General features: G+C 41.9%; 1 protein-coding gene across 6 annotated transcripts in view; it reads left to right on the forward strand.

Moving 5' to 3' along the window:
* Positions 1 to 14,733, forward strand: part of ADCY9 (adenylate cyclase 9) — a 178,816-nt gene that overhangs the window by 145,738 nt on the left and 18,345 nt on the right. For all 6 annotated transcript variants that reach the window (XM_032781649.2, XM_075069379.1, XM_032781648.2 and 3 more), the window contains 3 exons: positions 3,982 to 4,141; positions 7,586 to 7,734; positions 12,363 to 12,404. In XM_032781649.2, coding sequence (XP_032637540.1) covers positions 3,982 to 4,141; positions 7,586 to 7,734; positions 12,363 to 12,404 — 351 coding nt within the window. The remainder of the gene's footprint in view (positions 1 to 3,981; positions 4,142 to 7,585; positions 7,735 to 12,362; positions 12,405 to 14,733) is intronic.

Consider the following 14,733-nt stretch of genomic DNA (forward strand, 5'->3'; position numbering starts at 1 on the left):
TCCCACTGTGGATGCGCTAAACCGATTTTATTAGATCTGTTTTGTAATATCGGTTTAAGCTAATTCGAAATAATCGTGCAGTGTAGACGTACCCTGTGTATATATATTTTCCTACTGTATCTTCTACTGCATGCATCCGATAAAGTGGGTTTTAGCCCACGAAACTTTATGCTCAAATAAATTTGTTAGTCTCTAAGGTGCCCCAAGTATTCCTTGTTCTTTTTGCTGATACAGTCTAATACTGCTACCACTCTGAAAATAACCTTGTGGACCCCCCTACAACTACCTTTTGGGTCAGGACCCCCAATCTGAGAAACACTAGTCTCCCCTGTGCAGTCTATATAGTATAGGATAAAAGCACATAAAAGACCAGATTTCAGAGGGGGAGACCAGATTTCACAGTCCTTCATGCATTTAGCTGTGAAGTTGGTAGGGCACTAATGATAGAGCTCTGTAAAATCATGAATGATGTGAAAAAAGTACATAAGGAAGTGTTATTTACCCCTTCACATAACACAGTAAGCAGGGATCACCCAGTTAAATCAATAGGCAGCAGGTTTGAAACAAACAAAGGAAGTACTTTTTCACACAGTGCAGAGTCAACCTGTGGAACTCATTGCCAGGGGTTGTTGTGAAGGTCAAAAGTATAATAGAGTTCAAAAAAGAATTAAAGAAGTTCATGGAGGAGAGATGCATCCATGGCTATTAGCCAAGAGGATCGGGGACACGACCCTTTGCTCTGGTTGTCCTAAGCTCTAACTGACAGAAGCTCAGAGTGGATGAAAGGGGATGGATCACTCAATAATTACCCTGGTCTGTTCATTCCCCGTGAAGCATCTGGCATTGGTCGCTGTCAGACAACAGGATACAGGGCTAGATAGACCATTGGCTTGACCCAGTGTGTCTGTTTGCTTGTGTTCTTATGTTTTATTGTAACATGTTGGCTGGAGAAGCAGCTGGGAAGAGGGGACAGATCTAGGCACCCCATGTTGGGGGATGGATATCATTGCTCCCACCTCTCCATATTCCACCCACATAAACATTTAATATTCATACCTTATGTAGGGAAGTGAATTTCACTTTCAGAGAGGTAAATTTAGGGTGGGATTTTCAAAAGTACTCAGCATTAGCCTAAACCTGCTTCCATTGAAATCATTGGGAGTTTACCATTAACTCCAGGGGAGCAAAGCTGAGCTAATGCTATATATAGCTTGAGTATTTTGTTTTATTTTGCCTTCTAAATTTTTTCTATTGCCAGACTCTTTGTTGGAAAGTATTTTTCTTTACTTTATATAAAGTAAAATTTTGTGGTTATATTTTTCTTAGATAAAAAAAGATTAATCTTAACTGGAAAATCCAGTTTCCTTTGGAGTTAAAAAAGCCTATTAGCTCCCTCCTGTGAGGCATTGGGATATTACAAATGTCTCCCTCCTCATCCTTCTGCTACCCATAACTTGCTCTCTCTTTCTCTAGTTCTGTATGCATTCCCAGATGAACAAAAGCTTTATTAAGCTGAAGTAAAAAAAAGAAAATCTCAACACATTAAAAGAATATTGTAGTTTTCTCAAAAGAACCACAAAAGTTTACTCCGGAAATTCAAAATTAAAGTTACACTGACAAACAAACAAAACCTTCTTAGAAAGTATGGAAACACAGTGTTAGAGTCCCACAAAGAACTTTAGCTCTGCCTTTGTTCTCTGCCAGCCTCCCACTCTGCATGTCCATCACATCTGGTATTTAGGATGAAAACATGTTTATAAAGAAAGTTTTGAAAAGGACTATTCATCCTGTTTCAGTGGATCCTAAATCTATTTTATTTGCACCGTTCGCCAGTAGAGTCAAGGAATTCAAGAGTATGTAGCTTTGATACTCTACATATACTTCTGTGATACTTAAATGTGAACCTCTGCCCCAGTGATTTGGTTACCTAATTTTTGTTCAGGCTCTAAAATGTGAATAGTCCCAGGTATAGTAACTATGAGTCTATGCTTAGTCTCACAGCATGAAACTTTGTAAAAGTTAAAATTCGATATACTTTTGGGACATTTTCCCAAGCCATTGTCCCAAATATGGTGTCTCTTGGTGATAAGCTGTAAAAGTCTGTCTCTCTCTCTCTCTCTTCAGTAACTCAGCATGGTCTTAAAGAATGGAGGAGTAGTTTGATATAGCAACATAAAGATGGACTCACTTTGGTTGAATGCTTTAGTAATGTACAATTAGTGTTATCAGCAAGAATGAGGTAGTCCAGTGAGATCATTTCAGTTTTCAGAATCACTAATCCTGTGAAGTATCAGAGGGGGAGCCGTGTTAGTCTGAATCTGTAAAAGCAGCAGAGAATCCTGTGGCACCTTATAGACTAACAGACATTTTGGATCATGAGCTTTCGTGGGTGAATACCCACTTCGTCAGATGTGACGTTGTGTCCTTCGTAATCCTGTGAAGTTGTGTCTGGTGTGGAAAGGACTGTCTCCTCATTTTCATTTGCTCTTTGGGCAGCGTGATACACATCCAAATTTTAGGTAGTTTGGGTGACCGTAACTTCAATATGTTACTTTCTCATTTTCTTTTTAATTTTAAACTGAATATCAACTGTGATTGTCCAGACTAGCTAATATTTGTGGTTTTTTAAAGTCATGTTTCTTTAGGTTTGTTTCCTTAAATAATTGATAGTTTTGTGCAACTTTAGCTCCCGTGTTAACTACATTTCCTCCCTCCCCCCCGCCCCCGGAAACTATCTTGGATTTTTTTTTCAATTAAATTCTTCAGTAATAGGAGTCTCGTGCTACATGGGAATAAACTTCACTTTTCCCTAGACCAGTGGTTCTCAACCAGAGGTCCGGTGCCCCTTGGGGGACCACAAACAGGATTCCTGGGGGCTGCCAAGCAGGGCCAGGATTATACTCATTGGGGCCCAGGACCCCGACCCCCGCCATCTGGGGCTGAAGCCAAAGCCTGAGCAGTGTAGCATTGTGGGGGCCCCTGTGGCATGGGACCCTAGGCAAAAACCCGGCTTGCTATCCCCTCACACCAGCGCTGGCTTTTATATGCAGAAAACCAGTTATTGTGGCACAGAGGTCCATGGAGTTTTTATAGCGTCTTGCAAGGGGGCCTCAGAAAGAAAAAGGTTGAGAACCCCTGCCTTAGACTGCATTCCGCTTCCCCATATGGTTCGCTCAGCACGTGAGAGGATTGGGTCTTTAGTTTGTGAGCAATTGTGGCAAGGAGTGTTTCTTTCCAAAGAGTATTTTGTGCAGTGCCAGCTACGCTGGTGTTTGCTATAACAAGTACAAATAGACTGCTGGAGGAGCATGTGAGCTGCCAGCTGGCCTCCCAAAGTTCTCAGCATGACTTCTTTTTATGCACTGAGGTCTTGCTGATCCAGTCAGTCATGAGCCCACACTCTCCTCCCATTCCTTGTTATTAAGAAGTTACTGAGCCTGATATCTTAGGAGAACTGTTGATTTCAGAGGGCAGCTTCTGTCAAGCTTTCTGGCATTGGGAGAACTAGTTCAGAAGACTTTAAAATGCTAGAAAAGCATCTACCCAAACTGTCTTTAAGTCTGAAGCTAACTGATTAACAAAGTTGTTAACTGTTCATGCATATTCCCACTTTTCCAATGTTCTTAATGTTATTTTAAACAACTTGTTTGAGTTACAAAAGCATTTACTTCAAAAAACAGCCTAATTTTTTTTTAAACAGGGAAAAATGTTTTTTTTTCCCCACTCTCTCATATCTTCCAAGTGATAGAAGAGATTTTCTTCAAACTTTTTTTAAAAAATGGTTCATCTTTCATCTTTTACTGAACACTGATTGTTTCAGGAAGTTGTTATAAGCAAGTGATAGCATGAAATTATGCACTGATTAGTTATGCAACATTAACTATAGCAATTGGAGTGACCATATTATTATAAGTAAATCAGATACATTAAGTGATGCATTGGGAGACAAAAAATCTTGGTTTGTGCTTTCATTTGTTCCAGAATGGCATTCTTTCTGGAGGAGGTGATGATTTGTACTAAGCGCCTGCTGGAGGTGATTGCTGGCTGGCTGCCTCGACATTTCATCGGTGCAATCCTAGTTTCCCTCCCGGCTCTTGCAGTTTTTTCACATTTCACCTCTGACTTTGAAACCAACATACATGTAAGTTATAGGACGATGTATCCTGTCTAAGTTTCTCTTAGATTTAAAGAAGTAGATTGCCTCCCTCCTTGTCTTCTCCCCTTCCCCATTCCCTTCATCCATGTGATCTATAGTACTCAAGAGGATAGGGCTGATTCTGTAAGATGGAATTGCTAGTAGGATAAATCAGTTTTTTTACAAGCTTTACCTTTAGGCAGAATTTAATATAAATAAATTTGAACACATTTTAGGAATTTTTCATTATATTAAAGGATAATTTCTGAGCGGGAATTCCTCTTTATCCAATGAGATGCTGAATATCCTTAAGGACTTGCATGGCTCATTGCTGAAGTTCAGCAGCAGTAATGGTATTCGCAGTGGATTGTGTCTGTCTGTCATATCAACAGCAGTGCTGTGTTTGCACATTGTCAAAATAGGTGGAGTATTTTCAGCAACACAAAAATGATTAGTCCTCTTCTAAATGGCCCTGTAGCTCTTTTTCTCTATGTTATTTGGTGAAGTTTCCAGCATAGTAAAGCTATATTTTCTTTAATTTAAAGATGAAATTTTTCCTCATTGAACCAATTGTAGAACTGTGGGCCTGTAATGGGGTGTGACACCCACGACAGCACCAAAAGAGTTAAATGCATCTGAGAGGGTTGGTAGTCTCACTGTTTGCACCTGGGGAGGGGATGGATTTAAAAGAGGAGATAGAAGGTTAGTTGGAGAAGAGGAGAGATAGGAAAGAGAATATAATGAATTTCTCTCTCTGGGAAGGGGCCTGTTACTTGGAGGGAAGAGGAGCAGTCAGTCTGCTCTGGAGATGGCCTAAGGGACAGTTGGGAGATGCTGAGGGACAATGGCCTGCCTGAAACCCTGGGAAGGTGGAGAACTGTGCTAGTTCTAGACTGCGTTAGGGAGTGAGGCACAGCAGACTGTGTATAGATTGGAAGATCACACAGTTGGTGTTAGGAGTCGTATGAGAGCAGACTAGTACCCCTGGAACTGAGTGGAACTCTGGAACTGATATTCCAGAGAACAGAGGATCAGATGGTACCAACCATTCTTCGTGAATTATGCAGAGGCAACTGGCTGTGTTCAGGGAGCAGCAACAGGCTGTCACCAGTCCTCAAGGTTGGGGGACTTGAAAGGAGTATAGAAGAAACTGCAGAGACTGGTAAACTGAATCACATCCCAGTCACTTTTGTGGGACTACAGGAAGATTCGTGAGACAGGCAGTGGAGGTGGTTTGCACTGCAGTGGACAGTCTGGGGGTGGTGATCAACGTTAAGTTGAGACAAGGAACCCTGAAATAAAGGGTGGTTCTACTTGCAGAGTTTCAGGATGGTGCAAGAAGCAGGCCCTGTCAAGAATTGTAGGAAACTCTGGGTAACTTTGTGTGGATAGTCCTGGGGAATTGGCAGAATTAATAACCTGAACAGAGTTTTTCAGGAACTCAAAGTCTGCAGTTCAGGCAGGGGAACTGAAGACACCTAGGATTACACTTTTGACTGCTGGAGAACAGCCTGTCCTGTATAGGGTGACAGAACCCAAGCAATACAGGAGCTGAACCTGAAAGGTGCTGAGCCCCTTCAACCCTTTTTGACTTCTGTTTGTCTTACATAGGCCCATTCCCTACAGTACTTGAGCACCTCCTACATATTTTAAAAATACATTAACTTTAACAATGGAATTTGTGAGTGCTCAGCCTCTCTCAGTTTCAGGTCGTATGTGCCGAGTGCCCCAAGTAGTAGCAAGTAAGAACGAGATTCATTACACAACTGTTCATGCACTACCCCTTTTTTTCCTGTTTCAGATCCCCCAGAGTTATTGGGCTGTTGATTCACTCACCAAGAGATGTTCCAGCTGGCCCCGTGCTCGGTGATGTTGCAACAATCATGGAGCTCTGGGAAAAGGGAACCAGTCTGTAGAGGGTCAGGTAAGTGCCATATTTTACTATGACATGGTTTTGCAAAGTTTTTTTTATTCATAGCATTATATACCCTCCCCGGATGTAAAATAATAATAATATTTAAAAAAAAAAAACTTTCCAAAGCCATGCTTACATAGTAAAACACAACACTTACTGACCCTCTATAGGCTGGCTTCATGCTGGGGCTTCACTTGAAGTCAGAACCAGTGCCCTGCCACTTTATGAGACCTGAAATGGGGGAAAAAATAAATTTAAAACAAGTTATGTGTGGAGGTTTTTTTAAAATTGAGCTTAGCTATTTCTTAGTTATTAAATCATGGAAAAACTTTGGTCATGGTTTAAAAAAATGTAAGTAGTTATGTAAGTTTTACTAGTTTGCATGTTGTGGATAAACTGTTTTTCTAATTGTTATGTGGCCTTGCTATTTTGTTCAGCTGTTGTTGTGCCCCAGAAAACATAATAAAGCATTCCAAATTTTCAACTTCTAAAGCAAAGCAGTGGTGTCCCACTCCACTCACAATGGAAGAGATTATGGCCACCAGAAATCATAAAGAGCAGCATAGTTAATGCTAAGGAGAATAAGACCTGCAGTACAATTTTGTGGAGTTTTCTATTTTAACACTGAATCTTCGATGATTTTCTTAACACAGCCCTACTTAGTACCTTAAGTAAGCCGGATTTTAGCATTTGACTATTGCAATATTGCATTCTGGGGAAATTAAGATATGTCTCAGAAAGCATGTGCTTTGCACTTCAATTTACCTATCTAGTAAAGACATGAAAAGAGGTTTTCTGAGATTCTTGGATTTGAGACCTAGAACAGAAAGGAAAGATGGAGAACTACCCCTTCAGCTTGGCACAAATACCAGTTTCACAGAGCATCAATTAACATTATGTTAAATTTCTGCCCACTTTTGTTCCTCAAAGGAATAATTATCCATGTTGAGTTCAACACTTGGTAGAATAATAATATCCTGCAAAACATATTATTAGGGCCAGACAGTTTGACAGAGTTTCTGGGGCTCAACACATGTTATGTTTTCAACCCGGAAGTATAATTTGATATCCAGTTTAAAACACAGGTGTGATTTAATGAGAAGCCTTAGGAGCATAATTGAGTATATGATGGTATCTATGAATGCTCAAACTCAATGGCTTGAATAGGAGGAACTTAGTACTTTACAAAGGTGAGCTGAAGATGGAATTGTAAAAAAAAAAGTAAAACTGTACCTCAGAACTCCAGCTAATTAAAATTGTGATACATTATCTGTGGTAGATACTTCCTTGCTTATTGGAAGCAAGAACTTTTCTAGACTTGTAGTGCTGTTTACTGAAATTCATACAAAGGTATCAAAGTTAATTGAAAAGACAATATACTTGGTTATTTAATTTGTGGATCATTTTTATTTAAGTAGAAATTGTGTTCTCACCATTTAGATCATTGAATGCCTTTATTTAAATTGGTATCTATTTGTGTAGGGGCTCTAATGGAAAAGAAAAGGCTAACTTGTCATTCTTTCTGTTCATTGCAGTATACCATGTTTATGTGTTGTGCGATTCTCATCACCATTGTCCAGTACTGTAACTTCTGCCAGCTGAGCTCCTGGATGAGGTCATCATTGGCCACTATTGTAGGAGTGATGCTCCTTATCTTGCTCTACATCTCTTTATGTCCAGATAGGTGAGTACTGCATGTTATCACTGTAGGCAAGGTATCATGAGCTTCATTTTGCCTCAGGATTAACTAGTTCAGTCCCAAAACAGGAAATGTTCATTCTGTGGAGAGTGGTACAGACAGATGGGTTGGGTCCTGTTCTCTGTTGGTCAGATAGAGAGGTGCCAGTTTGAATGAAGCATATTTGCACATGGTTCTGCCCCTTCCTCTAGTCCCTGTACGTGGGTTTTGCAGTTTGTTTCCTGCCTTGCTTCAGGAAGCCGCGAGTGTCTCTGGCTGATCGGCCATCTTGGCTTATTTTTTCCTTGCCCTAGCCCAGTGTTTCCCAAACTTGGGATGCCGCTTGTCTAGGGAAAGCCCCTTGCAGGCCGGGCTGGTTTGTTTACCTGCCGTTTCCGCAGGTTCGGATGATCGTGGTTCCCACTGGCTGTGGTTCGATGCTCCAGGCCAATGGGAGCTGCTGGAAGCGGCCCGGGCTGATGGACATACTGGCCGCTGCTTCCAGGAGCTCTCATTGGCCTGGAGCAGTGAACCATGGCCAGTGGGAGCTGTGATCGGCCGAACCTGTGGATGCGGCAGGTAAACAAACCGACTCAGCCTGCCAGGGGATTTCCCTACACAAGCAGCATCCCAAGTCTGGGAAACACTGCCCTAGCCATTATTCAGAATGGAGAAAGAGTAAGAGAAATGGAAGAAAACTGTCAAAAAAGTCAGACTCTGTCTTAACTACTATGGAAACCATGAGCCCTCCATCATGGGACTAGGTTGCTTGTGTGCTCCACCACACTTATATAAGAATCGCTTGTGTTCACCGCCATCAGTTCCTAATGGGAGCAGATCTGAATCCAGACGGTTTTGCCATGTTTCGGGCTGCCTCCATGGATTTCTCCATCATTGCCATCTTACAGATCCATCTGGGAGGAGATCTGCATGATTTCTAGGAAGATCAGTCTCAAATACTAGAATCCCTTTCCTTTAATCTGTTTGAAAGTACCCCACCCTTGCAAGTGATCCATTATCAGACAGCTCTTCACGGATTCCCTTCTCCCTCCTGTTTAGAATGCTCTAATCTCCGAAGAAACTTCCAAGACATGCGCAGGTTCTTTTTGTCCTCTTGAATTCTGTCCAAGGATTTATTTTTGGATTTCGGTGATGAGCGATCCCTGTATCTGACTCTGCAAGCTTGTCCTTGGGGAGTGGTGGAAATTCCTGTCTTTAGCAGGACCCTTCATGACCTCTTCCCTCTATTTCTCCCTCATCATAGAATCCCAGGATCTTTTATAACCACTTGAAGAATGGGATTATATCGTCTCCCATACAATTCAAGCTTTTAATTATTTCCCATGTTGCGCAGTCACCTCCTAATGAGGAGATTGTTTCTTGCAAGACAGTTAGTTAGGAGAGTGTCCTTCCCATCAGCCATCCACACTGTTAAAACTGTACATTCTCAGCAGCTTACAAAGCTTCTTACTAGGGTTTGTCAATCGCAATTAACTCACACAATTAACTCAAAAATTAATAATGATTAATCACACTGTTAAGCAATAGAATACCAATTGAAATGTATTAAATATTTTTGTATTTTCTCTACATTTTCAAATCCATCGATTTCAATTACAACACAAAATACAATGTGTATAGTGCTCACTTTATATTATTTTTATTACAAATATTTGCATGTAAAAATGATAAACAAAAATAGTATTTTTCAATTCACATCATACAAGTACTGGAGTGCAATCTCTTTATAATGAAACTGCAACTTACAAATGTAGGGTTTTTTGGTACATAACTGCACTCAAAAACAAAACAGTGTAAAACTTTAGAGCCTACAAGTCCACTCAGTCCTACTTCTTGTTCAGCCAATTGCTAAGAGAAACAAGTTTGTTTACGCTTACAGGAAATACTGCTGCCCACTTCTTAATTACAGTTGTCACCTGAAAGTGAGAACAGGCATTTGCATGGCACTGCTGTAGCTGGCGTCGCAAGATATTTACATGCCAGATACACTAAAGATTCATATGCCTCTTCATGCTTTGGCGATCATTCCAGAGGACATGCTTCCATGCTGATGATGATTGTTAAAAAAAAAAAAAAAAAAAACACGTTAATTAAATTTGCAACTGAACTCCTTGGTGGAGAATTGTATGTCTCCTGCTCTGTTTTACCCACATTCTGCCATATATTTCATGTTATAGCAGTCTTGGATGATGACCCAGCACATGTTCATTTTAAGAACACTTTCACTGCAAATTTGATAAAATGCGAAGAAGATACCAATGTGAAATTTTTAAGACAACTACAGCACTCCACCCAAGGTTTAAGAATCAGAAGTGCCTTCCAAAATCTGAGAGGGACAAGGTGTGGAGTATGCTTTCAGAAATCTTAAAAGAGCAAGACTTTGATGCGAAAACTACAGAACCCGAACCACCAAAAAGAAAATCAACCTTGTGCTGGTGGCATCTGACTCAGATGATGAAAATGAACATGTGTTGGTCCGCACTGCTTTGGATCGTTACTAAGCAGAACCCGTCATCGGCATGAACACATATCCTCTGGAATGGTGGTTGAAGCCTCAAGGGACATACGAATCTTTAGCGCATCTGGCATGTAAATATCTCGCGACACCGGCTACAACAGTGCCACAATAATGCCTGTTCTCACTTCCAGGTGACATTGTAAACAAGAAGCAGGCAGCATTATCTCCCATAAATGTAAACAAAATTGTTTGTCTGTTGATTGGCTGAACAAGAAGTAGGACTAAGCTGACTTGTAGGCTCTAAAGTTTTACATTGTTTTATTTTTGAACGCAGGCTTTTTTTGTACATAATTCTACATTTGTCAGTTCAACTGTCACGATAAAGAGATTGCACTACAATACTTGTATTAGGTGAATTGAAAAATACCATTTCTTTTTACAGTGCAAATATTTGTAATAAAAATAAATATAAAGTGAGCACTGTCCACTTTGTATTCTGTATTGTAATTAAAAACAAAACAATACAGAATTTGAAAATGTAGAAAACATCCAAAAATATTTAAATAAATAGTATTCTATTATTAACAGCGCAATAAATGGCGATTAATTTTTTTTAATCGCTTGACAGCCCTACTTCTTACCATGAACTTTGGCTCTCTTGTCCTAATGTGTAACTCTGTAGTGGCCTCTAATTCGAGACCATTCTACCTCCCACTGGAGGCCAATATTTTACCTCCTTTTCAGAGACTTCCTGGACCACACAGTGCAGGAAGCTGATGGCCAGGCAGCACGCTCATCAAAGCAGATCCCCTCAAGAAGCATCTAAGGCATTCTCCACCTCTCTGCTGAGGTTCTTAAATCTGGGTCTAGTAAACAAAAGAAAATCTCCTTAACAGACCCTCCTTTGCTCAGAAGGGGACACCAATGCTATGGGAGGAAAAGTCTGCCCCCTTTGGAAAGAACTTAGAACTGGAGTCAACCACCAAGACAGCATTAAGCAGTCATCTTCTCTTTCTCTCATTCTGCAAGTCACTGAGTGGAATGTGGATAATGTGCTAAAATGTGGTTCCTTGCGTATAGTTTTATTACAGGACTTTTCAACAGTTTCTGCTGAAAGCCCTCCAGGTAGCATGGGAGAATCTGGAAACACTGCTTCAAGTCTCAGTAGCTAGTGGATGGATCAGTCAAACACTCCTTCAAGATCTGCCCATAACAGTAACAGTAACTTGCTGGTAGTAGTTGTTCTTGGCACATGTAACAGTAACTTGCTGGTGGTAACAGTAACAGTAAACAGTAACTTGCTGGTGGTAGTTGTTCTTGGCACATGTAACTGAGCACTGTGTGCCTGGCTGTTCTTTATATTAATTGCTGATAGAAGAGCCTGGAACGTAAGTAAATTCAAAGCCTCTCTGAATTGTTCTTCTGTAATGGCATCTTCATAAAGAGGCTGTTTTTCCTCTTTTGTCACTTTTTACAGAGTTGATCCAATGAGACTGGGAAGTAATTGACTTTCAGTGTTCTTAACACACTCCTCCATGTATCTCCAGCTAAGTGTGGGGGTTGGAACTGATCTGAAAATGGCTTTTTCCAGCCATTGCCTTGACTACATTATCTCCAGTTACTCTTAGCTGGAGAAACTTGGATCATTGTCTCTATGCTTCTGCCACTCCCAAGCAAAAGTTATTGCTGAGGGCTTGTCTACATCACGCAGCTTTTAACGATAAGACTGTGTCGATGCAGCCTTGTCACTAAAAGTCAGCATGTGTAAATGCTCTTTGTTGGTACTGTGTCAGCACTTTTGCTGACAAAATACTTTCAGTCCCACGAGCAACGTTAGCTTTGTCGGCAGGAGAGTGCTTCTGCCAACAAAGCGACGTTCACACTGCCACTTGCATTGTCAAAACTTTTGTCTTTTGCGGGGGGACATTTTTAAGTACTCGTGAAAGGCAAAAGCTTTGTCAACAACTTCGCAGTGTAAACATAGCCTTAAGTCACATTCAAGAAAAGTTTGTCTGGAATTCAGGTGTAAAACAGATTACTGATCATCGTCCCTTACGAACAAAAAAGTTCAATTGAACTAATCTGAAGTATTGTCAGGTTGCTTTGCCTAATGGTCTTGTTTTCTTTCTAATGTTTTAATACCTTTATATTTCAGCTCCATTGAAACTTCCCACCTAGATGCAAGACAGAACTTTAGGTAAGCTTTACGTACAGTGCCCATCTCTACAATGTTATGGAAAACCTCTTGTTTCATTCCTTTTTTTCAACATTATCTTTTACAAAAAGTTGTGTAAACTAGATAAAGTACAGCTTTAAAATGTTTGTGTGAAAGTGTGTTTTCAGTCAAATGTATGTAAAAATACAAACTTTGGGCAGGGCCACCCAGAGTATTCAGGGGGCCTGGGGCAAAGCAATTTCAGGGGCCCCTTCCATTTAAAAAAAAAAAAGTTGCAATACTATAGAACACTATATTCTCATGGGGGCCCCTGTGGGGCCCGAGGCAAATTGCTCCACTTCTTCCCCCTCCCCCCCCCGCCCGCTCGGCAGCCCTGGGAAAAAATAAACATTGAAAAACCTTCCACATCTTGGCACAAACACAGTTTTGAGAGAACTTCTTTTCAAGTCACCTTTACAAGGTATCACTGGTTCTCAGCATCAGCTAGTGCTAAAAGGCACTAAAGCTCATTAAAAGGGTTGGACAAATATTTTCCATCAAAACTGTTTTTGGATCGAAAACTAGGGTTTTTTAAAAAGCAGAAAAAAATCACAGACAATGTCTGCTTTCCTTCAAAATTTGTTGTGTTTTTTTAATTGAAAAGTTGAAATTAGTCTGCTGAACATGGTTTGGGGTTTCAGAAGTGTGTGGCCAAATATTTGCTGCTTGCTGTGTTTGTTTAAAGAAACAATAAAAAAATTCTGCTTAAAAAAAATCCAAAACTTTTGAACCACCTCAACTTGTGACCAAATGCTGGAGCCCATCCAGTCAAAGATTTTTCCAGGTTTCTGATACTCTGCTGGCTTCCTTGACTCATATCTGTCTCCATAACTTTGGGTTCATTTAGCTTAGAACATAAGAACATAAGAATGGCCATACTGGGTCAGACCAAAGGTCCATCCAGCCCAGTATCCTGTCTACCAACAGTGGCCAATGCCAAGTGCCCCAGAGGGAGTGAACCTAACAGGTAATGATCAAGTGATCTCTCTCCTGCCATCCATCTCCACCCTCTGACAGACAGAGGCTAGAGACACCATTCCTCACCCATCCCGGCTAATAGCCATTAATGTACTTAACCTCCATGAATGTATCTGTTTCCTAGAGACTAGCTCCATGGGGTCCCTCACAAACTGGAGATGGTTACTGTGGGTTTGTTTTTAGCATAGCTTATGTACATACTCCACGAACTGAGCATTTGAGCTTGTTCCAGAATCTGGCATGAGCCTATGTTGTGAAAACTGAAATGCTCAAAATAGCACATGCATGTGAATGGACACACAGTGCTAAAACTAAAGTAACCTAGGGGTTCTCAAACTGGGGGTCAGGACCCCTCAGGAGGTCACAAGGTTATTACTGGGGGTCACGAGCTGTCAGCCTCCACCTCAAACCCTGCTTCGCCTCCAGCATTTATGATAGTGTTAAATATAAATTAAAAACACTTTTTAAATATATGGGGGGGTCACAGTCAGAGGTTTGCTATGTGAAAGGGGTCACTAGTACAAAAGTTTGAGAACCACTGAATTAACCCTTCTAGAGCCTAGGGGAATGCAGGGGAGGGGGGTCTCCCTTGGTAGGATTGGGAAGGAGGTAGGTGGTGTAGGATATTGCTCTTCTTATGTGATCCCTCCCCCATGGAAAAGCTAACAGCTTGGCTCTTTGTGTTAAGTAGCTGTCTGCAAGCCTCAAACTGCTGAATGAGCTTTAAGGTAGGGAAGGCTGTGCCTCCTCAAACAGCCTGGCCCTTCCCCCTATCCAACCCCCATCCACTTCCTGCCCCCCGACTGTCCCCCTCACCGCCACCCCGAGACCCCCTCCCTAACCACCACACCAGAACCCCACCCCCACCAATCCCCTCTGTTCCCTGACTGCCTCGACCCCTATACACCCCCCACCCCGGCCAAGTCCTGACAGACCCCCGGAATGCCCACAATCCGACACCTCCCCGCCGTTCCCCATCCCCTGACCACCACCACCCCGCTCCAGAACCTCTGCCCCCTCCCTGTCCCTTGACTGTCCCCAGGACTCCTTGCCCCTTATCCAGCCCCCCTGGCACCCTGCCATGCTGCTTACCCCTGCCTCCCCCCTCTCCCAGAGCCTCAGCGCGCCATAAATAGAAGCGGCCTGGACAAGTGCTGCAGCGGCATGGCTCCAGCAGGGCCTCAGCTCCTGCTGGTCGGCCCGGAGCTCTCAGCCCCGCCCCCTCACCACACGGCTCTGAGCAGGGAGGAGCTCAGGCCCTGCCCGAGCCACGCTGCTTTAGCTCTGTCCAGGGCTGCTCCTGAGTCACCACCACCTCTCCCCTCTCTCAGAG

This window comes from Chelonoidis abingdonii, chromosome 9 (genome assembly GCF_003597395.2).
Source record: "Chelonoidis abingdonii isolate Lonesome George chromosome 9, CheloAbing_2.0, whole genome shotgun sequence".
NCBI classification, from domain to species: domain Eukaryota; kingdom Metazoa; phylum Chordata; order Testudines; family Testudinidae; genus Chelonoidis; species Chelonoidis abingdonii.